Below are 26,222 nucleotides of genomic sequence, written 5' to 3' on the forward strand. Positions count from 1 at the left end.
AGCCAATTTTTGAAAACTAATATTTAAATTAATTTATTAAAACCAAATATTACTAGTTTTCGAAAAATAATATTTAAATAATACTATTAGTTTATTAATTTATTAAAAATATTAATTAAAATAAAATATTATTAGTTTTTGAAAAATAATATTTAAATTGTGATATTAGTTTATTACTTTATTAAAAACAAATAGTAATAAGTAACTATTATATTAAACAAATAGTAATAATTTAATTGAAGAATCTTCGGCGAAAATCACATAGAAAAACTTATGTCAACCCGTTTGGAACCATCCAGTGTGGTTCATCGTCACGACAAGTTGAATGAGCAGATCACATTTAGCACATTACATAGATGTTATTTTTAGCCGCTGTTATTTTTAGCCGTTGAGTCATGGATTCTCTGCCATGTCTATTTAATGTGCTAAATGTGATCTGCTCATTCAATTTGTCCTGACGATGAACCACACTGGATGGTTCGAAACGCGTCGACATAAGTTTTTCTATGTGATTTTCGCCGAAGATTCTTCAATAAAATTGATATGGATCACAGAAGTCTCAGTTCAATAAGTAGTAATAAATAACTACTATATTAAACAAATAGTTTTTGAAAAAACCAAAAAAATAAAAAAAAATAATTCAAAATTATAAAAACCAGTCAAGACACTAATGAACACAAGATCATTTGATAAATGCTTACATTATTAGCCAGTCAGAATAATAAAAACTTAATAAAAGGAAAATACCGTGATGAAACCGATCTCAAAACCAACCCGAGAGTGTAACTCAAAATCAACTAGGATTGTTAAATGGGTTCAAATAGTAAAGTGAGAGCCATGCGACAGAGGGAAATGGCATTTCTAACTACAAATTTGCGTGGGAAGAACGATAATCAGAAATAGAAAGAGGACAAAATGGCTAAGTCCTGCAAAGGATTAGCGATGGAGTTAGTCAAGTGTCTTAGCGACTCTCCCTGCGTCAAGGTTCGCTCCCTCCTGACTTTAATCTTCTTCTCAAGCAGTTTATTCATATTACCGATGTGCATTGACGGATGAATTTACATATAATTTATTTGTCCAATACAGACTCAGTGTCTACTGCAACAAGATTCGTTTTCTTAAAGCTTTAAATCCTGAATGTTGTTGCAAATTTTCAAAATAAATATACAGTCAAGCTTTAATTAGGGAGTAAATTCCCAATGTGCATTGACAGATGAATTTACATATAATTTATTTGTTCAATACAGATTCACTGTCTACTGCAACAAGATTCGTTTTCTTAAAGCTTTAAATCCTGAATGTTATTGCAAATTTTCAACATAAATATACAGTCAAGCTTTTATTATGGAGTAAATTTCCATTTCTGACGCATACACACATACTTTGGTAATCCAATAAGGCGAGCCTTGTACACACCATTTAAGTTAGGGCGCAGTATGCGATATTTAGAATAGATAAATAATAAGTCTAATTAGGGCTCTTTTGCAGTTTGTACAGCCTGATAAATTAAAGAAATATATAATTATATCCTTTTGACAGAGAAGTGTATTGGTGATTTCTGTTTAATTCATTTAACTGAGCAAAATTCAAGTACTTGATATGGCGGTAGGTCACAATCTATTTTCAAGGGAATTCTTTTTGGCTTTGTTTGAATATAGTAAGAAGCGGTTGTTTTAATTGAATCTGTCATGTTGTCGAACCGGTTTTAGTCAATTGGTAAATGTCCCGGAAAATATGATGCTGTCTTAATGCGAACAATGATTGTGCTATCTTATGATATCTCATAATTAACTGAGGATGGAGAATTTGTCCTAGGCAGTATGTTCTGATTCCCAACAGAGGAGACCGGATGCAAGTCATGGGTAATTTTGATGGAATATAAACCCCTCGGTTGTAGCATCTAATCCGAAGGTAGAGCCTGTTTTGTTAAAATGGACATTTACCAATAAAAAAAATGATCATGTTTAACAGGCAGCGCGAAATGACCCTTAGTCACAATTTTGCAAGCTGTTTTGAAGTACATGATATTTTGTACCAAACAGGCCACATCTACAATAAAGTTATCTTTTATACTATAGCAAAAGTTTTAAGAACGGCTCAGGGATGTTCTTCAAGTTTAGTTGTCATTTCCCACACGAACAAAACATGGTTGGATAAAGTGAAAGACATTGTTCTTTCTGTTTCGTTGCCAGTCATCTAAACACTGCCATTGTCGATTATAGTAAATCTGCGGACATATTCTCAGGGCCTCAGCTTATCGAAATGAAGAATTCAACTCAATACAAATTTATCTGGGTTTTAAATTTAATCCATGACTATTACAGTCAAGGTTATCTACCCATACAACCTGATCCTATGACTATTATCATCTGAGACTACTCTTTTATAAAGGAATCACGATTACAAGCAAAACTCAAGAAAACAGAGGGAAATAGGAAAATGAGGAAGATACCACGTCTAAAATGTGACATGAATACTAATGTGTATTTTTAACAATAAGTTAGTCTTTTGTCGTTTTATTACCCTGGATCAACCGAATCTCATCATTCTTTTCATCTCACCAAATTTAGAATTTTTTCTTGAGCATAGCTGCTACCCTCGTTGCATATTACTGGCACTTGATTTATCAACTTCTTCAATATACAGAGTATGTGGCCTTGCATGGCTGATTTTAATTGGATAGGCCCTTTACCTCATGGCTGTAGCTTGTGGTGGTCATCTGATGGCTCATTTTATTTTTACAATTCATGTATATCGTCTGTATTTTAATAGAAATATCAAGCATTTTGTAAAAAGAAAAAATGTTCAAAGTACGAAAGTTTGCATCGTCATCCTTCAATTCTGTTCAACTTCATTTAGATCAAGCTTTGCCCGTCTAGTTTCTTGGAAATGATCTGCTGCTTACTTCCGATTGACATGTGGAGTGCCATCATTATTATGCTTGCCATCCTTTAGGTCCACATCTTGTGCTATAGCAAATCTTTCTAAATCTCATGGATCTAATCTGCAATTTTCAAAAGTCAGCAGTAAACCACTTCAAATCTACATAAAATACTTGGTGATCTGCAATCATTTTCTGCAAATATGCATACTAAATGCTTAAATCAGCAAGCAAAAATCTCAGATCTACAACTTAGGGATTGCGGGTCTGCACTATACTGGTCTGTAAATAACTGAATATTTTACTGGACCGTTCATCACAACAGATCTATCAACTATGACTGTAATACCGTGATTGTATACTCTATGACTTTGAGATTTAACATATACTGAATATTTAAACAAAATAGAAAACACATTACCTGTAAATACTTCTGCAAATAATACAACCATGGACAGTAGACGACATATTTTAGCTTGGAGAAACCTGATTTGGGAAAAATCCAGCAAAATAAGCACTGTCCATTTCTTCTTCAATTTAATGGAGATTGTAATACAGATTACAAAGAGGTCCAAACTGGCTACAAAGCTATGAGGCAGTATGGTCTGCTGCAGTCTTCCATAAATTGCCTCTCCCCCTCTGCCCTACCAGTCTTCCCTCAATAAACTGCCTCTCCCACTCTCCTCTACTAGTCTTCCCTCCACTCTTTTTGCTCAAACTATGTGTTGCAACTCCCAATTGTTGCTTAAGATATCCAGCTTTTGACTCCTACAAACTTGATTTGCACTCTGCTGTCTGACGTTTTACCTAGTCATCTATTGCTAGGGCTGTCTTATCTAGTCATGAACTTAATGTTTTTCATCTCCCTCGAGGTGCATTATCTTTGAGAAAAGCCTAAGACCATGTGCACTTCCAAGTTCCAAGTTCTATGTTTTAAGTTCAAATTCTATTCTATCATGTTCTGTTATAACATAGTATTAAACTCATCACATATAGACCCCACTCCTATCATACCTCATGTTCATAGGGAAAATTTTAGTTTATTATGCTTCCTTGTTTTTCTTCCTTCCATTTCCCAAGTGGACTAAGTAATGTGTCACACAAAAATTCACAATTTAATATCTTTGCATCTTGAGTTTTGGGGTTAATTTTATTAGTTTTGTAGCATCGGACAGGTGTTCTAGTCTCGACTTTGGTTAGAGAGGCTAAGAAACACAAAAATTCCAGAATCCAGAAAAAATTTCATGGGATAACACCTAGAGATAGCTCAATTAAGTTAATTAGTCAACAGTTAAATATTTCCTAACTCTAACTTAGGAAAAGTGATTAATTAATAGGAATTAATTGAGAAGGTGAACTTTTTCTAGAAACTCACATGGATCGACTTAGAGATGATCTTAGTTGTTGATGAGGATTTAATCATAGCCGTTGGTGAGCCAACGAGAGATAATAAGAGGAGGTCTATGGGGTTGAGGAATGTTGAGAAATGTAGGGGTAGCAATATAGGTGATTTCTCTGGCTTATGATAACTGCGTGTGAATACTTTATTACTTTTCTTGATTACGTTCTTCTTTACCTTGATTATTATTGAGTTCTCTTCATCAACCAATTATGAAAACATAAAAGACATTGAGACAAAGGACACAAGATGTAGGCTATTAGCCAGGGCCAAAACCTCTCCAAACTTGAGAGGAAAACCCATTGAATTCTTCTTCTTATAGAATTTTCAATTGATGAATTCCAAGACCAAGACCCTTGAGCCTTGACCTAAGAACCTCTCCAAGACCAAGTCACAAGGCTTCCTTGAATCAACTCTTCTTCCTCTTCAAGTCAACGCTAGTCAAATTGACTTCTGCACCTCCGTTTTCGGCTTCTCTAGAATTTCGGCCTCTTTTTACAGACCTATAATTTTCGGCCTACTTGCAACTGGTGTGAGGTTGATTGGGCAGATTTATGTGACTCTTCTCCTTCGCTATGCTAGCACACTTCTCTTGGTGACTTCGGCTAGTAGTGATGTTCTTTTCTTGACCTTTATCTCGGTTCCTTAGAGGATTGATGTAACCCTACTGCAGAAACCCTAACTGTAGTCGCACGTGTGGGAGGAGAGACCCAAAAACAACACAAAATCCTTCAATCTTCTTCTCTTTGTCTTCGCTGCTTAGGATACTATCTTCCTTTCTTTCTCACACTTCTTTCTTCTTCATGGATGCTTGATGGATGATACTTCAAGCGAGGCCGAGTCCTCCTTTATATAGTGATCTCTCCATGCAAATGAGCTGACTTGACATCTTCCTTAGGCCGACTTGATTGTGCACTTGTGGCAAGGTCTTGGAGGGTCCTTTGACTCTTATAATGACTCAAATAAATATGTAACATGCCTAAGAAGGGTCTCTCATACATGACAAAGACTCTTTTGACTTGTAGACCACATGACAAGCCCTAGAAGCTCTCAATGGGAGCTTTATCTACAAAAATAAAATTCCTTGAACATGAAACCCATGTCTCAAGCATAACAAAAATAATTGTATTTTCTTCTTTACATCAATTACATAAAATTATGATGACATATGTCATTATGAAGACCGAACTTAGTTACATATTTCAACAAGGAAGACACTTGGCAGGCAAGTTTCCTTGGCAGATCGAGGTACCCAGATGTAGTGATTCAACAGGGAGAGAAGGTCGAGCCAGAAGGGATGCAAAAGCTGAGAGGGAACAACAGAAGTGATTCCGGAGGAAGTTTCCAGTTCTAGAGAGGCAACAACAAGAGGCAGAGTTATTCCATAGAGAGGTTGTGCAGGCGACTTCATTGAGCAGTTCGATTTGGCTGAGGAAGAGGTTGATTTAAGTTCCAGAGGCTGAGATAATTTTCTAGAGGGTCGAAGAGTCACTTCTAGTAGCAGAAATAGGCGAGATGACTTGATCAGAGGTAGTTTCGAGCCACACATGTGAGGGTTTGTGCAAACACTACGCCGAGGGTCAACACAAGTGTTTGGATGACCAATTTTTTGAGGTAGGTTGTGCCGGGATTGCTCGTGGAGAAGGGAAAATTTCCCTTAGTAATTTTGTCAGATTTTCTTACTGTTGGATTGCCAGTTTGGGCATCCAAAGATTGTACTCAGATTATTCATTGCTGCACAATAATAAAACCCTCATCTGCTGCACTGGTTTTCCCACACTGGGTTCTTCCGGGGACAATTGTCCAAAAATAACTGGCAATTTTATTATGTGTGTGCTAGCATTTTCTCGGTTTCTAGTTTATTTCCACAACATCTTTTATTTGTGAAAAATTGCAGTGTGATTTATTTGTTGTTTGCCATAGCAAATAAACTGCATAATTAATTAGTTAGAAGAATAAATTTCTAGTTGCTGCAATTTGAGGAAATTTCACATGGTATCAAAGCATGTTTGAAGACAGATCAGGAGCTCAAAAGCGAGAGGAGAAATTTTGCAGCTTCAGAGGGAGTATCTGAGTAGAATTTTTGGGTCTGCACAGAGGGCCAACTAGGCAGTTCGAATTGTTGGGCAGAAATTTGATTTCTAGCTGCAGGTGCAGGGAAAGTTTGATTTTGTCCAGTAGCAGTTCCAACAAGCAATTTTAGTGAGAAGATCATTGAGTTCGTTGAGCAGATATGGGTGCAATTGGTTTGCAGCACTTGTTGCAGTAGCAGATCAGTGTCGGGTGGAAGAGAAAAGCACACACAAAGGGATTTTTCTCAGAGGGTTTCTAGATTCAATTTTCTAGAGGAAATCTGTGATTTCTAGTAGTAAGTGGTAGGAGTAGCTAGTAGAACTGCGCATTCTAGGAGGGAGTGTGAGTAGCACAACAAGCAGCCAAGTAGGAAAGGAAGGAGATTCCTGTTTATTTCCTAGTTGTGAGTTTTGTAGAAAATGGACTCAGCAGGACTTCGAGATTAGAATAGGCTAGATGGAGCCTCAATTTACCTTATCTGGAAAGCCAAAATGTCTTTCCTGCTAGATGAGCATGGTCTGAAGATGTATGCAGAAAGAGTTGTAGTCGTACCGACAAACTTGTAGCAGCTAGAGAATTACAAAAAGGAGATGGCCAAGGCAAAGTGGTTGATCCTTGATGGTGTTCGAGATCATATAGTCTCACACTTAGCGGCCAAGAATATAGCCAAAGAAATGTGGGATGCTATTGCTACACTTTTCTAGAATCCTTCCAAGAATCGAAAGATGTTCTTGAAGGAGAAATTGAGGTTGACCAGGATGAATAAGGGTGAAGGAGTTACTCACCAGGATTCAGGATGTCCGAGACGATGTTGCAATTGGAGAAGCACCTCAAGAGAGCGAGTTGGTGCGTACAACCCTCAATGGTTTCACCTCAGAATGGACCACTTTCGTCCAAGGTATCATTGGACGAGATCAACTACCTGGTTGGAATTGATTGTGGGTAGGCTTTACACAAGAAGAGATGAGGCTTGCTCCAGTGAAGCGCATTATCAGTGGTAGCAGCAACAAAGGACCGAAGGGTGTGCAGTAAGAGGAAAACATTGCCCTTGCATCAAAAGGGAAGGCAAAGAAAGGTCCCAATCTGGGACAAGGCTCATAGGGAGGTGAAAAGAAGAAGAAGGATCTGCCGAAGATCAAGTGCTTCAAATGTAGTGAGTTTGGTCACTACAACACCCAATGTCCAAAAAGGAAAAAGGACAAGAAGGAGAAGCAGGTTCAGGCAACAGCTTTGGCAGAGATAGACAATTTGTCTTCCAAGTTGGAGGATGAATTCACATTGTATGCAGCCATACCTCCAGGTGAAAGGTGGGGTGACATTGAGCTATAGTCACCAAAATTGCAGAGTTTTGAGCAGGGTCCATAGAGGTGAGCATCGGACAGGTGTTTCCTCATGGATCAACACCCTTGCTATAGGGGCCCACAATATTTAGTAGCAGACGGATTAGTGTCAGATGGCGCAATTAGATCTTGAGGGACAATTGCAGTACTAGTTGCAATCATGCTGAGGGGCACAAAGCAGTTGAGCGCAAACAGTTACTCAGTAGACAACGTAGTAGCTAGTAGTAGTCAAAGACTCAGGAGATAGTTGCAGTTCATAGACTCATTCTATTCAGGTTTTAGCTATTAATTGCAACATTGGCAACAATACAGGTGGTACAGTGCAGTGTTAGAAACAACGTAGATGCAACATGGTTCAACTACATTTATGGAAGATGAATTAGAGTTACACAGTGGCTTGGTGGAGAGTGGCAGGTTGTCACAGTTTTCAAACATCAGCAATGTGTATGGGAGGAGATGTTATTAGACAGAGAGTATGAGAGAGCACCTTCCTCGCTAAGAGGGATTGTTAGCTTTGTAGCATCAGACAGGTGTTCTTGTCTCGACTTTGGTCAGAGAGGCTAAGAAATACAAGAACTCTAGAACCTAGAAAAATTTTCAGGAGATAACACATAGATATGGCTCAATTAAGTTAATTATTCAATAATTAAATATTTCCTAAGTCTAACTTAGGAAAAGTGATTAATTAACAGGAATTAATTCAAAAAGGTGTGATTTCTCTAGAAACTCATGGATTGACTCGGAGATGATCTTAACCGTTGATGAGGATTTAATCATGGCCGTTGGTGAGTCAATGAGAGATTATAAGAGGAGGTCGATGGGGTCAAGGAAGACACTTGGTGCGCGAGTTTCCTTGGCAGATCGAGCTACCCAGTTATCGAGCTACCCAGTTGCTGTGATTCAATAGGGAGAGAAGTTTGAGCTAGAAGGGACGTAAAAGTTGAGAGGAAGCAACATAAGTGATTCTAGAGGAAGTTTCCAATTTCGGAGAAGCAACAGCAAGAGACAAAGTTATTCCACAGAGAGCCTGCACAAGCGGCTTTAGTGAGCAGTTCGATTTGGCTGAGGAGGAGGTCGATTCAGATTCTAGAGGTCGAGATAATTTTCCAGAGGACCGAAGAGTCACTTCCTGCAACGGTAGCAAGCGGGACAACTTGATCATAGGCAGTTTTGAGCCACACATGTGAGGCTCTGCGCAAACATTGCGTAGAGGGCCAACGCAAGTGTTTGGACGACCAATTTTTCCGAGGTAGGTTGTGTAGAGATTGCTTGTGGAGAAGGGAAAAATTCCCTTAGTAATTTTTGTCAGATTTTCTTGCTGTTGGATTGCCAATTTGGGCATCCAGAGATTGTGCTTAGATTATTCACTGCTATATAATAATAAAACCCTCATTTGCTGCATCGGTTTTCCCACATTGGGTTTTTTCTAGGGACAATTGTCCAAAAATAATTATGTCAATTTTATTGTGTGTGTGCTAACATTTTCTCAGTTTCTAGTTTATTTCTGCAACATATTTTATTTGTAAAAATTGCAGTGTGATTTATTCTTTGTTTTCCGTAACAAATAAATTGCATAATTAATCAGTTAGGAAAATAAATTTCCGGTTGCTGCGATTTGAGGAAATTTCACAAATTTCGAAGAATATATTTGCAGGTTTCAAAAATTTGTTAATAGATCTGCAAATAGTTATTGCAAATTTGAGGTCTTTTCTTGTTGATTTGAAGTGTCTGATTGCATATTTTTGGAGTTTCAACTTTCATTCAGCGAGACACATTAGGAATATGCTCCTTGGATCAAAATGTATTGATCCAGAAGTAAGAGGATCTATGACAGTGACAGGGGCATTTTCTCTATGTTGATTTTTTGTGGTGTCTTCTATACCGACAATTACTTCCAATGATTTCAATCTGTTATACTTTCTTATTCATAATTTCATTATTAAGTAATTACACAGAAGACATCAACATTATAACACTTATGACAGAGGATCATAAAGAGATAGCCAAAACAAAGAACACAAAACTTTACCCTGGGAAAACCCACATGGGGGAAAACCCAACAATCCTTCTTTATAGAATTAATTCAATAAGAGACTTCAAAGTCATAGACAAACTGACCAACATAGAAGCAAGTTGACCATCCACCAAGAGCCAAGTCAACCCTCCCCAAATACCAAGACAAGTGTCCTCAAATTTGTCCACAAATAGGTCTGTAATAAGGTCTATCACAAGTCTCCAAGAGGGCCGAAATTTGGCGTGCAACTCAGTCACAAAATTCGAATTATACCACAAAACTTCACACAAATCTTGACCTTCCTTTGTCACTTGAGCGAGGTATATAAGATGATCTTTATTCTTTTGTTTTCCGGTCTTCGAATACTCCTTGTCTTCTTCACTTGAACAGAGATAGATGAGATGTTTCCATGATGCTTTTTGGAGGAATAAGTATAGGCTACTTATAGCCTTCCAATGATGCGAATGGGCGTTTCTTATGGGCAGGCCGACCTGACTCTTTGGAGGGCCGACTTGGTCATCTTGGGGACACAAAAATACCTTTTAAAATTCAATTTTCTTCTTTTGCAAAGTCACGAAGAACATGCTTTTCACAATTTTATTTGGACAATAATGAGCATGAAGAACATGCTTGACAAATAATAATTTTATTAAATCAAATACATCAATGATAAATAATTTTTATTATGAAGACTAACCATTGCTACATATTTCAACACTTCCTCTTAGCTAGGGAGGTATTCACAATGACTATCAAGATGTTCTCAAGTTGACAGTTCTATGAGGAAGGATCATCAAGATTAAGATAAGCTTCATCATCAATATTATAATCACCAGCATCACAAGCATCCAGGTCAACCCTCTTGACCTATAACATTCATGGCATCCACTTAGTACCTATGGTAGAACATCAATATCAACTAGTCACCATTATTTGGTCGGCGCCTCAACCTCATGGTATCCAGACTAGTCCTTGTTCACCATCACATGATTAGTGCACATGGTCCAGGTGAAACTCCAAACAACCTCAACCCAGGTTGGATGCCAAAACTAGCTCACTCTAGAAAGAGATCAGAGCATGATGCTGGGAGGCTACAACCTCTAGGACCGTTCTCCCTAATCCAGGTCAAAGTGACATAGGGACAACATCCCTAATTAAGTCACTATACAGTGACACAGAGAGAATCACTGTCCTCTGCTGGACCATTTTCCTATATAGGTCAAAATGACATAGGGACTACAACCCTAATCAGGTCACTATTCAATGACACAGGAAAATGTCTATCCACCAGACCATTCTTCCTAATTCAGGTCAAAGTGATGTAGGGAGCACATCCCTAATCAGGTCACGATACAATGACACAAGAAGAATGTCTGTCCATGATGCTATCTAATGTATTAAACCATTCTCCCTAATTCTGATCAATGCACTTGACACAGTGGTAACATCCCTAATTCTAGTCAAATTACATGATACAGGGAGAAACCATATCCATGATGCAATCAACAATTCCTCTCAATCAGAGAGGCATTCTCCACAAGCACAAGCTTTTCCCAAAAGTACACAAACTTCCCTCTAGAAAGAGGTTTTGATAGAGTATCAACTATCTGCTCATCAGTGGAGATATACTCGAGCTTCACTACACCTTTCATCACCATGTCTGTCATCATACAATCTTGCAAGTAGCTTTTGAAGCCATACTGCTTCTTACCTTGCGAACCCAACTGCAATATACTCAGCCTTTGCCATATGGGGTGACTTGCTCTTTCAAGAAAGTATAACCAAGCCCAAACTGAGGCAATAAACTCAAATTGAATCTGGGAATCCTTGCATCTTCACAATATCCATCATTACAGATGCCTTCAGGTCACCTTGACTGAGTACTCCCTCTTACATTGATAGTCCATCATCCAGGAATCTAAGGTCATAACAGGGCTTTCTGATTGCCTCCTCTAGAGGCAATACTCTCCCCACAATTGCTCCCTCTAATACGAGTCCTTCAACTTCCGTTAGAGATAAATCATATAGGATCATTCTTGATCCATTCATCCAAGCCCAAAGTACAAAGTCTTCTTCAATCATGCTTCTTTTCATGCTCTTCAAATACTTGAGGCAAATGTCTTGACATGGCCCTCTCCCTCTTTTTGGGAGAACCTTCTCAAATCTTGCTTCTATGCTGCCATCTGTTGCATGCTAGATCTTGACTTCTCTTTGGCACGATCAAGGCATACTTCAAACAATCCACTCCCTTTGAACTTGGGTCTTATCTGGTGCAATATCCTTCAAGTAGAAATTTTGGAAAGTCCTCTTTCTTTGCTTCGTTCTTCCGATCTTATCATTTCCTTCCAAAACCTAGACAACTAGGAGGTCATGGAAAAACAGTTACAACTAAGGAATGCAAAGATAAGAGACTAACTACTAGAGAAATCAACAATGACAATGATTAAAGAAGAGATAGAATACTTATCTTTTGAGAAGAATATCAGTTCCCTCTTGATCTTAGACTTCTTGCATTCTTCTTGCAACTTTCCTGTCCTCAACATTAGCAAGATGACATACCTTTCTTGCATGAACTAGGGTTTCAACTTTCAGCGGAAATGATTAAACCTAGGGTTTTGTCCACAAACCCTAGGGTTTTCTTATTCAAGCCCTTGATAGGGTTTACAAATCCTAGATATTCCAATATCCAAAACCCTAGAATCTGGGCAAGACTTTCAGGCTTCCAAACCTTAGATTTTCTTGCAAGTCCAACTGTTAAATGCTATCAAGTCTCAATCCTTCAGCAAGATATCAGATTGTGTTGAGATCAAAATGTCTTCCTCAATCATTTTGCTAGACATGATCTGATCAAGTTGTGTACTTCAGTCTTCAGTCTTTGAAGAGGAACTCAGCCTTTTGTCATGTCTACCTAACTCAATACTCCCTTGTCATAGCATAAGGTCTATGTTAGCAAATGGTGTCAATGCTTTGCAGTCTTTGTAACTTCAATATTTTGTTTTATGCATCTTCTTTAGAACATATCACTGTAATGTATGGTTTTACAAATTTGCATCTTCAGTACATTACATAGGTCATTGAATTTCAGTTCATATCAGGATGGCTAACTTGCCACACTTCAGTATATGTACTAATGATTGTGAATTTCAACACCTAACACTCCTTAATGACTTCATATAATGCATATGTTCTCACATATACATATGTATGTACTTCAAGGAATCCCTAACTGTTCTTCAATGATAAATGATCTGACTTTGGGGCAAATCGCAGTCTGGTTTAACTTCTTTTGAATCAACTTTGATACAAGCATACTCAATGACAGAGCTATTAGAGATCATTCATTCTGGCTGAAGTTTAAGAGATTTTGATCCAAATGAAATCTCTGATGGTGCATACCTTTTGTTCCAATTATTAATTGCGTACTTCTGGCTTCACCGATCTTGGAAGGTCTGTGCTTCAAGTCTCATACTCTTCGAACTGTGAGGTGCCTTTAACGTCAACCTAGTCATCAGTCCTGTACTGTTCCTTCAAATATGACGTTGCTGGTATAGCAGACAGAGATGTTTCTAAACTCCTTGGATTGCTTCTTACAAGCATGGCTTCACAACAAGACTTCTTCAAACATGAAGACTCCACTTCTCAACCTCTTAGCATATTTATGATTTGATCAGAACAGGGCATCCCAAGATATGCTCCATGGTTTATGAAACTTTGATCTAAACACATAATAGATACATCAAAATTTTCTGAGATTAGTCTAGATCCTCGGCCTATCTCAGTTCAGTCTTCTTGAGGTAATTCGTTCTTAAATTAGGGCTTTGATCCATGATTAGTCTCTCTGAGATTTTCCGTCCCCTGCATCTAGATTCTGTCCTCCCAAGAATTTCGGACTTAATTAGGATTTCTTCCTGTAGGTCAGACTTTGGTTTTGAATTGACTTGGCTGTGTAGGATTTCTTCCAACTAGACGGCAAGAGACATAGCAAGAATAACTTCTTCCTCAGGACTTCTCTTTTACCATAGCTCTGAAACCGTGTTGATTTTTATGGTGTCTTCTATACTGATAACTACTTCCAATGATTTTGATCTGTTAATTTCATCATTAAGTAATTACATAGAAGATATCAACATTATAACATTCATGACAGTAGGAGTAGGATCATAAAGAGAGCCAAAACGAAGAACACAAAACTTTACCCTGGGAAAACCCACATGTGGGAAAAACCCAGCAATCCTTTCTTATAGAATTAATTCAACAAGAGACATCAAAGTCATAGACAAACTGACCAGCATAGAAGCAAGATGACCATCCACCAAGAGCCAAGTCAACCCTCCACAAATACCAAGACAAGTGTCCTCAAATCTGTCCACAAAGAGGTCTGCAATAAGGTCTGTCACAGGTTTCCAATAGGACCGAAATTCGGCCTGCAACTCAGCCACAGAATTTGGATTATACCACAGAACATGAACCACAGAACTTCACACAGATCTCAACCTTCCTTTGTCACTTGAGCAAGGTATATAAGATGATCTTTATTATTCTGTTTTCTGGTCTTCAAACACTCCTTTTCTTTTCGCTTGAACAGAGATAGATGAGATGATTCCATGATGCTTCTTGGAGGAATAAGAATAGGCTACTTATAGCCTTCCAATGATGTGAATGGGTGTCTCTCATGGGCAGGCCGGCATGACTCCTTGGAGGGCCGACTTGGTCATCCTGGGGACACACAAATACTCTTTAAAATTCAAATTTCTTCTTTTGCAAAGGTCATGAAGAACATGCCTTTCACATTTTTCTTTTGACAATAATAAGCATGAAGAGCATTCTTGACAAATAATAATTCTATTAAATCAAATACATCAATGATAAAGAATTTTTATAATGAAGACCGACCATAGCTACATATTTCAACGCTCTAGACTGCCCACTTGGAAGTTGGAACCTCTTGAGATTGTAAATTTTGATAATCCTGCAATTAATGCAACATTAAAAATTTCACCTTAATCTTGTGGTTTCTTGGATTCATTCCCTGTGAACTTTCAGCCTTAGTGCTGATCTGGAATATTAAATCGAAGCGGTAATATTTCCCTTCTCTTCAACACACTTTTTTCATAAACTCAAAATATATATCCCTAGGAAACCTGCCAGGCAATTCCCTTCATTCTGAGGATGGCGCCTAGGGTAAACTGGAATTTGCAGACGATTGAGGTGTTGTCAACATTTTCATAATGATCCTGATATTCAACAAACAGCTTACAAAGTGTGTCATGTCACAATGTGGAATTTGAATCTGAGCAGGGAGAATAACAATTTTCCTCGCAGCCACTTGAGCTAGTTTCATGTCACAATGTGGAATTTGAATCTGAGCAGGGAGAATAACAATTTTCCTCGCAGCCACTCGAGCTAAACTCACTTGACAAGCTCTTTAACCCAATTTCACACGGTAGCCAAAGAAAATAAATATCATACAAATATACTTCAATATCACAATGATACAACCCTTAGGGCACATTTTCCCAAGCATATAACAGATCTGAATTCTCTTATTACAGCATATTATATCAGTAGTAAATCTGCTCCTTAGTGGTAGAATTTATGCAATCAAGAAGATAACATAAGCTGAAAATCACATCTCCAGGTACACTATATTTGGACAGCTGGAAACTTCATATATTTATATATAAATAAGAGATCAGGTACAGGTACATACCACTGTTTTATCACAAAACTGGTACAAGTCAAACACTCTGAACCCTAGTTAGGGAAACAATAAGAAAACCCTAGCCAACAACTGCTAGCTAGAAATCACTTCTAACCAAAGCTGGTGACTCCAAAGATCCTCAACAAGCTTGCATCACTGCCAGTGAGTCCTCCTTGGCATTTATATAGTTGCATCCCACAGGTGTTCAAGATATCTCCTCTTCTCCTCCGCAACAAGCTTAACAAGTAGTGCTAGTGTTTCCAGATGCCACAAAACCCTGCTCTTCTTCTCTCAGAGGAGCTACACAATAAAATGCTTCCTTTATTCCTAGGCTTATCACATATCTAATTTGAGCTTGTGATCTCAAAAGTGAACAAGTACAAGTGTGACAAATGACAAATTGCTTTGTTCCCTAGGGATAATCACGAACCCTAGTCTTTCTCTGCCTCCTTAGGGTGTGTTGTTGCATAAAGTGTCTAGGCACCATGGCAATGCTCAGAGTAAAGGCTGTCCCTCTAATCCTTACTCACTCTGTTTAGACTCTCTCCTAGACAAATCAAGGGGGGTAGTCCCTAGGGTGAATGAATGAGGGTAGCCTGTAGAACACAGGCTCTAGGAGACTTAAGGATGAAGAATTTGATGAATGTAAACAAGTTCTAGTTAACCGAGGTGGATAAGACACTACCACAAGATAGAAATGATTTTAGATCAGTGCCTTAATAATCAATTAACCATAAACTAGATGAAAACAAGTTATCCAAAGCAATTTATAAATGTATGAAAGTGACGATCATAAACGATTAAATGCAAATGCTCAAAACTTTATCATGTAAGATAAATACCATGAAGAGCTATGAAATTTAACTGCTAAGCAATATATGATTCTAGAATTAAAATGATTTTCTTCAATAACCCAAATCTAGAATATACCTTTCTCCTATAGTCAATCTTTAGATATGATTCTAAAACATTAATCGCGCTTGACTATAGAGAAATTAATACCACAAAGATCTTCCTTTAAAATTTTACACTTAACACAAAAAGGACACCAAGGAACTTTAGATTAGAATTTAATTATCCCTTAGGTAAATTTTTAATGTGCTAAGCTTATGAAGCAAATTTAATGTGGCAAATGTTTAATTAAATTTTTTAATGTGACCATAAAAAAAAACTGAAAGGCTTTAATATTTTTTTTTTAATGGGCCACAGGGCACATAAAAATTTAATTTTCTTTAAAATGTGAAAGTGTAGATTCTCCTTTTGATTTAATTCCTTCATAATTTCAAAGTCACAAAAATGAAAATGTTTAAATTTTTTAATTTTTTAGATGTTTTTTAAACAAAATAAAATGAAAAAAAATCAAAACATACAAATTAAAGTCATGAAACAAAATCAAAATGAAAAAAAAGGAAATGAGGACAACCAAAACTAAATAAAATCGAAACCAAAATATCAAAGTAACAAATATATATATATATATATATGAATTAATAAAATCGAATTTTATTATGGAAGAACCTAAACCTAATACATACCATAAAACAAATAAAACACAAAAATAGAAAAGGGTCGAATTTGTGTTGAGTGTGTATGCAAGTGTGGAGGGGCTCGACGACGGCAGGAGAGCGAGGGAGGAGAAGGGAGCCGAAGAATGCAGCGAAGAAGGTGGAATGGATGGCAGCGAGGGTTTGCAGCGATGGAGCCGCCGGCTGAGGATTAGACGCAGGTTAGGGGGCAATGAGCAGGAGGGATTGGGAGATAGGATCTGACTCGTTTTTGCAGGTTCCTTGTGTGTAGGTCGATCGATGAAGAGCGGAGAGGGTTTTGCAAACAACGTTTTGCAGGCAGAGGCATGGAGGAAATGAGAAGGATAACGGGCAGAGGAGAATGGAGGAATATGGGGTTTATGGAGAAAAATGTAGAGGGAGAAGAGGCTGCAAATTCGATGAAGGAGAAGGATGAGGGAGTAGTGGGGTTTTTGGCAAAAAAAAATTCGAAATTTGCAGCAGATCAAAAAAACCCCAGGCAGTAAACAAAAATTTTCGAAATTTTCCAGAGAAAAAAAAGCGCAGCCAAAGGCTGGTAGCTCAAACCCTTAAAATTTTGCTCAAAAATTTGTGATTAAGGTGATATTTTTCTGCTTCAGATTAATCGTTGAAATCCTTATAAAATCTCCAGATTTAAATTTTAAAACCCTCGGACTATAAAATTTTCTAAAAAAAAATGTCCCTGCAAAATGATACTATGATATTGAGGCCAGATCTTACCCTCCAGGGCCTAGATTTGGCTTCAAACAAGAATTCTCCTTCAGATCTGTACCTGCAATGACAAAAACAAAACACCCAGAAACAATATATACAATGATGAAATTAAAACCCCCAAAAACCCAGTTAAATAGTTACAATAATTACAAGCTGAAGGCTCTAAGTAGCTAGACCTATCATTATGCCATACATATATGTATATATATTTTTTAAAGGAGGTGCTAACTTGAAACTCTCATGCATCAATTTTTTTTAATTTTTAAAGAGGTGCTAACTTGAAACTCTCATGCATCAATAAAACAAAAAAAAATCTTACGATAAGCCCAGAGCTAATTTAGCTGGGCTCTTCAGAAAATACGAATCGGGAGTTGGCTGGTCCAACTGAAAACGTCCCCTAACGCTTGATGATCTAAATCAAGATTTCCATGCAAAACTCGATCCAACCATTAAAAATAGGGCGATAAAATAATAATAAAACTTAGGCAAATAGAGATACTTGCTATTCATTCAAAATTTAAAATATTATTCAAACCCCAGCGATTGAGCAAGATACCTGTACTCAAATCACTCTTCAGAAGCTATCATCAATGGCTTTAGAAAAAATTATGCATGAAAATAAAACATCTTACAGTATTCCCATGATGAGTAACACCAACAGAATTTAACTCCAAAGTCTTTCTTTATTATCCAGAAAAAAAGATTACACCGGAGCTTCTTGTTAAGCACACGACTTAGAGATTGGATAGATCGACTGACAAATGACTTCCTATTTAAAGATAAATTCCCCAATGGCTAGTTCGAGTGATCCTCGTCAAAGCAATCTCAACCGTTGATGAAGATTAAAATTTCTTTTAATCTCATTTGTCGAAATATTTAAATATTGATAAAATTCGATTATTTTTATTTAAATGCATTTTAATTAACTCAAAAATAGATTTTTTATTTTATTTTCCTCAAAAATTTGACTTTGACTTAACCCCCAGGGATCGAAGGTTTAAAATTTAGAAAAATTATTAATTCACCTTAGTTCCGGGACCTTTTAAAATTTAATTTTTTAGGACCGATGAATTTTACCTTTGGAGAATTTAAATTTACGTAGGACCTAGAATTAATTAAATTTTTGGCTTAGGATTTTAATTAATTTTGGGCTAGAAAATTTAATTAATTAACCTATGAGGGGATAAATTATTTTTCCAACCCTCAAGACTTTACATCATGATTTTTATATTTTTTACATTGTAAGGGGAAAAACCTATTTGTAATAGACCCTCACAAACTACCAATTTCTGCGACACAAATATAATCCAATAGACCAAGCAATTTGTAATAAATTATAAAATAACCTAACCAAATAGTTAGGATTATTCCCAAATCACTTTTACATAAACTTGGTCTAGAACATTAGGACTCGCCTAAGATCTTAGTGACAAAATCCATTCCAGCTTTGGGGTAAGACTGTAGGGAAAAACTCTGCCGATTATTCGAAAATGAATCGGTGAGACGAAAAACCTCCTAGAATGGAGATCGTCACTAGAAAGGTAGGTTTACCTAGGTCGTTACATACATGACACGGGTCTGCTGAGATTATTTACATTATACACATGCAAAATGGGTTTACATAACATCTTGGAAGTCAGGCTGATGATGATAGCTGGACGACACAGACACATCGATTAGGCGCTATCCCTTTTGCGAAAAAAGGGGGTGTACTGCTATGGGTCGTTGACACGTAGTGGTCAACAGGGTGAAGCCCTAATCTTAAAATTTCCCCTAGAATTCCTCTAAGAACCTAGTGTCTAAGACAAAGAGACAAATCTACAGGAAGAAGATCACAAGAAGTCAAGTTCATCCTAGTATCACATATCTTACTTGAGCATGTGATCTCAAGAGTGAACAAGTACGCGTGTGACAAATGACCCTCTCCTCCCTCTTTTTATATGAGAGGTGAGGAAGGACTACAATACAAAGCGGACCTTGTCTACAACAAGCAACCTAACTCTACATAAGGTAGGGCCACATATGGAGTCCCCCAACTCTAGATGACACATGTCAAGCTTCATGGCATGCATGTTCAACAAGCAAGGCTATAAGGCTAAACTCTTCCAAAGCAAGGTCCAACATCCCTCTTCCAATGCACCTCCTAAGCCATGTTTACCTTTGGGTCCACCACACCTACATGATCACTCCCCGACCGAAGTGTCCTCGAGTCAAGTACAAGCTTCCATGCAAGCGACCAAGTCTCCTCATGCCATCTAGGGGTCAATTCCCTCTTCGAGGATGGCCCAACGCACCTTTTGCAAGACAAGTCATCCTCCTAAGCAAGCAACCACCTTCCATGTGCCAGCTACACGAAGAAGTCATTAGTCTCCAGCATCAAGAAAAGGCATATCAATCTATGAGCAAGACAACTCCAATTTGTATGTTCATCATGGTACAACCAAGGGCCATCCATGCACTATGCACCCTCCATCACATGGAGTAGCCCCAAACATGTAAACACTTTTCAAGTAACTCCCAAAGCTAACAAATATTCCTTGAAGAATGATTCAGAGTGAAAACAATTTTGGGTGCCATTGTTGGGGAGTGAAGACCACTTTGTTGTGATATAGTTACATCTCCAAAAAATTATAGGTTAGCAGCAATTAATTTGATGATCATACTTTTCACCTGGTGACTCCATACTGAAGGATCAAATTCCTTGAACTAATGGCACATAGAGTGGATTTGATTTCTAAGATGATTGATAAGTTGGTTGAGGAATGCACAAGATGATGGGTTTTTCAATTCTTAATGAAAAACTTTTGGAAACAGAATGAGATCAACAAAGATCTCTTCATATGCACATTTCACTAAAGAATAGCAGGTTAAGGAACAATTTATTTTCACTCTAGTCAAGTTAAATAATCTTGTTGTGTCTTCATTTCTTCACGGTGTAGGGCATGTAATGCTCCTCTTAGAGAGGATGCTTGTGCCATATTTCCATGTGATGCACATTTACTTGAAGAGTATGAAGAGAATGGAGGACAACAAGAGGACCTTAACAATTCCAAATTTCATGATGGACCTTTGGCATTAGAAAAGATTTTTCCTGAAGATCATTAAGAAGTTGTTGAGAACGAACAGATTAATGAGGCTCTTGAAGCTGTTGAGAATATTCTTCCTTATTTTAACTCCATATTTGATGATGAGGAAGAGGATTATGAAGAAGCCCATGAACCTTGTGGTATTGAATGAGGATTTGCATTCTAATGATGATCCTATATATGATACCTATTTTGAGGTCATGACATAGAAGAGTGAAGCTTAGAGCATGATCTATTGACTATTCTCAGCAATGGTCCCATATCTGAACATGAAATGAGAATTTAGCAGTGGAGGCATCCCTAATGTTTGAGTAGATATATTTTCTAATATGCGGATTGATCACAACTTAGAAATCAACCATGGCAAGATTCAACATGTGAGCCCATTGTTTGGTCCTGTTAGGATGCTAAGTCGTGGAGAGTAGCCTATCCAAAAAAAAGTTATATGTACCAACAATAAAGGAGTTGTACTAAGTTACTAACAACTGCTTTTTTCTGAACAACAAGGTAAACCTGAAGATTTTATAATTATTCTACTTCCTATGATGTCTTTTACATTTAATTTCAATGCTAATAGTTACTTGGATGAAGGGAATTATGTTGATCCCATTCAGTTTTGGATGGAATCTGTTTCGGAAAGGGTATCTCAGTACATTCTAGAAGATCTTTAGCTTCTTCCTTCATGAGCAAGGTATATGAGCTAGTATCTGATTTAGTTGCAATGAGCAAACTTATTGGGTTATATAGTTAAGCAAATGAAGAAACTCCATTGAATCAATCAATTGCGTGATTGGTTACACTTGCATTTTGATTAGATTGATTGGTCTCATAGGGTTGATCTATTACATCGACATAGATCCATCTTAACTTCAGATCTTCCAAGTGCTGAGATGGATCAAATCTCTAAAGATGCGAACCTCTTTTTGAGTGCAAAACTTGAAGAAACGTTTGCACCTTGAGAGATTTGATTCCTGAAGACACAAACCTCTTTTTGAGTGCAAAACTTGAGGAAATGTTTGCACCTCAAGAGATTTGATTCCTCTCAACACTTGGTAGATCTAGAGTTTAGATGGATATATGCTGGTTCTTAATAGTATATAAATTTCTCATCTCTCTATATAGAAATATTCTTATTTTTTTTATTAGAACCTTGATAATACACACATATGTGCTTGGCATTTTTCTTTGACATGTTTTATAATTTTTATAATTTATTTTTAATGTGATATATGTATATATATATATATATATTAGAAAAATAGTCTATTGTAAGTATTAAGTTTTGATATATTTATTAATTAAATTTAAATATGAAGTTCTGAAATATCATGGTTACGAATATGAACCATCATTATTTTAATTTATGTGGTAAAATAGATCTATATTATTAGCTACTATTTACATTTTATATATATTTCATATCTCTCTATATAGAAATATTCTCATTTCTGATTATATGTTTATTAATAAAATTCAAACATGAAGCTATGAAATATCTTGGTTATGAATATGAATCATCATTATTTTAATTTCTTTTAATGTGATATGCATATTGTTGATTTCTGGTAGCATTGGATGTGCTCTAAGCCTTAAAATTTGCAGGGAGGCTTGGACACATGTATTCCACAATACCCATAAATCGTTTGGGAAATTTCCACCCGGAGACAGTTTTATTAAAATAATTAATTATTTTTAATGGGTGCTTAAGTCTAAACTTAAGAAATTAAAATAATTAAAGGGTATTAATCTAACTGTGGGTGAAACTTCTAGAAGAAGACGAGGATCAAGACAAATGATCTGAGCCATTGATTAGGATCTAATCTGGGCTGTTGGTTCTCAACAGAAGGATTATAAGAAGAGGCTTGATGGGCATTTGGAAGACACATTGATGGAGATCAAAAGATTGAATTTCTGAAGCATAGTAGTTGTCGGAAGAGGAATTTGAAGTGATCTTTTGCAGTGAGTGGTAGGGATAGTTCTGGTTGGAGATTTCTCCTGATTCAAGAATACTCAGCAGAGGAGGCAAAGAGAGATCCAGGAGAGGTAGCGCAGAGGCTAAGCTGGCCAGTGTATGTTGACGCAGAGGCAGCTTAGAGCCTTGAGGAGGTTTGTATTTTGTTGGAGGAATCGATTTCTGAAGTCGGAAGCCGGGGTGTGAGACTAGGAGGTGGAAATCGAAGTTCTTGGGAGGCAAATTGATCAACAAAGAGAGTGTCGTTGTCCCTAGACGCTGTGACGCTGGGTTGACGCAGTGACTGCGCAGAGGCAACAAGGGGCAAGCCATTCGATGGCTGGATCAGTGGGCATTGCCTGTGATAGTGTGAGGTACTTCTCACTATTCTTCTGTCAGTGATATTCTCAATACTGGATAGCCAGCAAGGCATCCAAAGATTGTATTCAGAATGACTACCGCTTAATAATAAAACCCTCAGTTGCTGCACCAGTTTTCCCACATTGGGTTTTTTCCAAGGACTTTTGCCCAAAAATAACTGTGTAGTTGTGTGTGATGATTATCTCTCCTGTGCTGTATTTAGTTTCCGTAGTTTTTATTTCTGTAGGCTGCGGTGTATTTAATTCGATATTTGCTGTATCACACATCAAATAAATTGGTTAATCGAATTAACATTAGTTGCTGCAGTAGGAATCAGGTAACCAATTTTTCACACATATTATGATTTTTTCCTAAAGAAATCGTTTGTAATTTTATTAATAAAAAACAAAATTACAATATAAAAATTTGAATTGAATTGATTTATTATTTTTATTATTACTTTAATTATTTTTTTACTTTTTTATTACTTTTTAAATTGAAGGACATTATATTTTATTACTATTTTTTTTGAGGTAATGCTTTACAACAACATCTCATCTAATGTGTTGACACCTAATCTTTGGGATTAGTAAAATTGTGTAAATATTGTAAATAGGAAAATAAGGAAGGTGAAGAGACACTGAAATCTGAATTCCAAGAGTCTCCCTTCAATGTATATATACCAATGATCTTTTAATGCAAATAACAATTCATCCGTGGAGTTACTCTTCTAGCCTGACATGGTATCAGAGCCAACTCCTCAATTTTTGGCTTCCCTTTCTGCCCTTGTAACTCCCTTCTACTAATTTTTGCAGTTTGTCATATCTGCCAAATCCTGCCATCCTCTGTCCCTGTGCATTCTATTTTATGTGTGTCCTGTCAGCTGGTCCATTTAGTAACTATGCTATTCGTGCTCCTCTGCGTTTATTATGGTTGTGACCTGAGGCATGGTGCATTTCATGGTGAGAGTTGTGCGTTGGAAACTGTGTAATGACTTATGGTGAGTGCTGTGCTGTGCGCTTGGTGTGTTGAATACTCTGTTGCGTTTGATGCGTTGAATGCTTAAATGATGCATTATTTGAATTGTGAATATTTCCACGATGGCCATGACCTATGCTGTGATACATATGGTATGTGATTGTTTAAACGTTGATTATTATATGAAACCATGATGGTGCGGTGACTGTGTTGAAGTCAAGTTTGCATATGGTGCGGTGAGCGTGGGCCGTGATGGAAAGTTGAATGTTGTTGTATGCTGTGGAGAGCCTGTAATGGGTTTATATGTGTTAAATTGTATACACCTGCATTAACTCATTTGGAGGACCGATCCTGACATTGCATACGTCGTATGTGGAAGACTGTGTGTTGGCTTTATGCATATGCTGGTATGCGTTCTGTTGGTACTTTGAAAAGGCTGTATTCCATTGATTCTGAGGTGAATTTTTTAAAGGGGCTGTATATATTGCATGATATATTAAATGACTTATGGTATATGATAGGTGAATTATAATATTTTGTTGAACCTTATTCTGTTCTTATAGATTATATTGAGAGGTTGGTCAATATATATTGCTTCATATATTATATTGGAGTGTTGGTTTATATACAAATATTTGAAAAGTCAAATATTATTTGAAGGATGGTGTATGGAGATATATTTGAGAGCCTATATCCTTGATTGGTGATTTTTTTAAAGACATAGCCAGTTAGTTTTATTGCAAAGACATCAAGTTTTTTGTTGCAACTATTGTAATTATTTTGGGCATAGATCATATTATATGATGAATTCACTCATCTCCATAGTGGGAGTAGTTCTCACTAGAAAAGAGAACTACCATGAGTGGTCCAGGAAGATAAAGCATACCTTAATTTTTAATGAGTTGTGAAAAGGAGTTTGTGAAGGAGAAGGAGGCAATCCTCCTCAGAAGCCTACTTCTGACAAGGAGCTTGCCATCTAGGAGAACAAGAACAACAAGGCCTATGCCTTGATTGCAACATCAGTCAATGAAGAGGTGAGTCGTTATATTATGCCATTCACAGATGCTTTTGGTGCTTTAAAGAAGCTGAAAGAATTATATTACTCACACTCTGAGCTAGAAGTTGTTCAATTGATGATCAAACTGTTTAATTTAGAATTGAAGGATGATGATCCCCTTGCCTTAGCCTCTGAAATAAGAGCCATTATGCATGACATAAAAGTCACTGGTGTTAAAATGGATGTTCCTCTCACTGCTTTTGTCAAGGCATTGTATCCTACTTATTCCCATTATCTTGAGTCATTACAAGCAAGTGGCAAACTTTCAGAGATTTCTTTTAACTCTCTTGTGGACAAGTTTGCTGAAAGAGAGAAAGCTTTTGGGCAAAAGAAGACAATTGCTTAGTCTACTGAAGAAGCTGTATGCCTTGCACAAAAAGAGAAGAATCAGGGATATGATGCTAGGATGCTACCCATGAGTCCTAGACTGCATGGGTAGGATGCCTCGACAGGAGAACTAATCATCCTGTCCCACAGGAGAACTAATCATCCTGGCTCACAAGAGAACGAATCATCTTGGCTCACAGGAGAACGAATCATCCTGTCCCAAAGTCGCCTCGGGGTATCACAGGGAACGCTGAGCTATTCACCTTGTACACAGCGCACCATTAGGGGAGGGTGAGTCGCCCTATGGTCGTGTGTTGCTCCAGTAAGTACCCCAAGCCCCCCAGAGCTCCCGGAGCTCAATGCATGCAACATGCAGGACCCTTATACGAAGGTCTCTCAACGACTCCAAGTCGTTCGGGAAAGTCATAGATTTGACCTTTCCCCGGGGCTTTGACAAAAATGTCTGCGACTTGTACATCAGTCTCAATGCGATGGAGCCTCCTCGCTCATCGATTTACCATATCCCAGATAAGGTAGTATCTGATGTTTATCTGCTGGAGCAATCATTAAATACGGGATTCCTCAACAATCGAATCCCCCCTGGTTGTCACAGAGAATCACAGTGGTATTCATCATGTGTACAAATAGCTCACTGAAGAGCTTCCGCAACCAGGCACTTCACACGAGATCATACTCGTAGTTATGTATTCAGTCTCGGCGGTGCTTATAGTAACTGACTTCTGCTTCCTTCTCATCCATGATATCGAAGCAGAATCCAAAGAGAACCAGCACTG

The 26,222-nt window shown here is 37.4% G+C and overlaps 1 protein-coding gene across 2 annotated transcripts in view; it reads left to right on the top strand.

The window, feature by feature from the left end:
* Positions 1–789: 789 nt before the first annotated feature.
* LOC149258150 (cytochrome C oxidase assembly factor) overlaps positions 790–26,222 on the top strand; it is a 178,963-nt gene continuing 153,530 nt past the window's right edge. The window contains exon 1 of one of the 2 annotated variants that reach the window (XM_089370792.1): positions 790–984. In XM_089370792.1, the coding sequence (XP_089226918.1) occupies positions 916–984 (69 nt within the window). In that variant the 5' untranslated portion in view covers positions 790–915. The remainder of the gene's footprint in view (positions 985–26,222) is intronic. The other variant, XM_089370795.1, reaches the window with a different exon arrangement.

This window comes from Pinus tabuliformis, chromosome 6 (genome assembly GCF_031772625.1).
Source record: "Pinus tabuliformis cultivar Carrire ecotype Pingquan chromosome 6, CPIR1, whole genome shotgun sequence".
Taxonomy (NCBI): Eukaryota; Viridiplantae; Streptophyta; class Pinopsida; order Pinales; family Pinaceae; genus Pinus; species Pinus tabuliformis.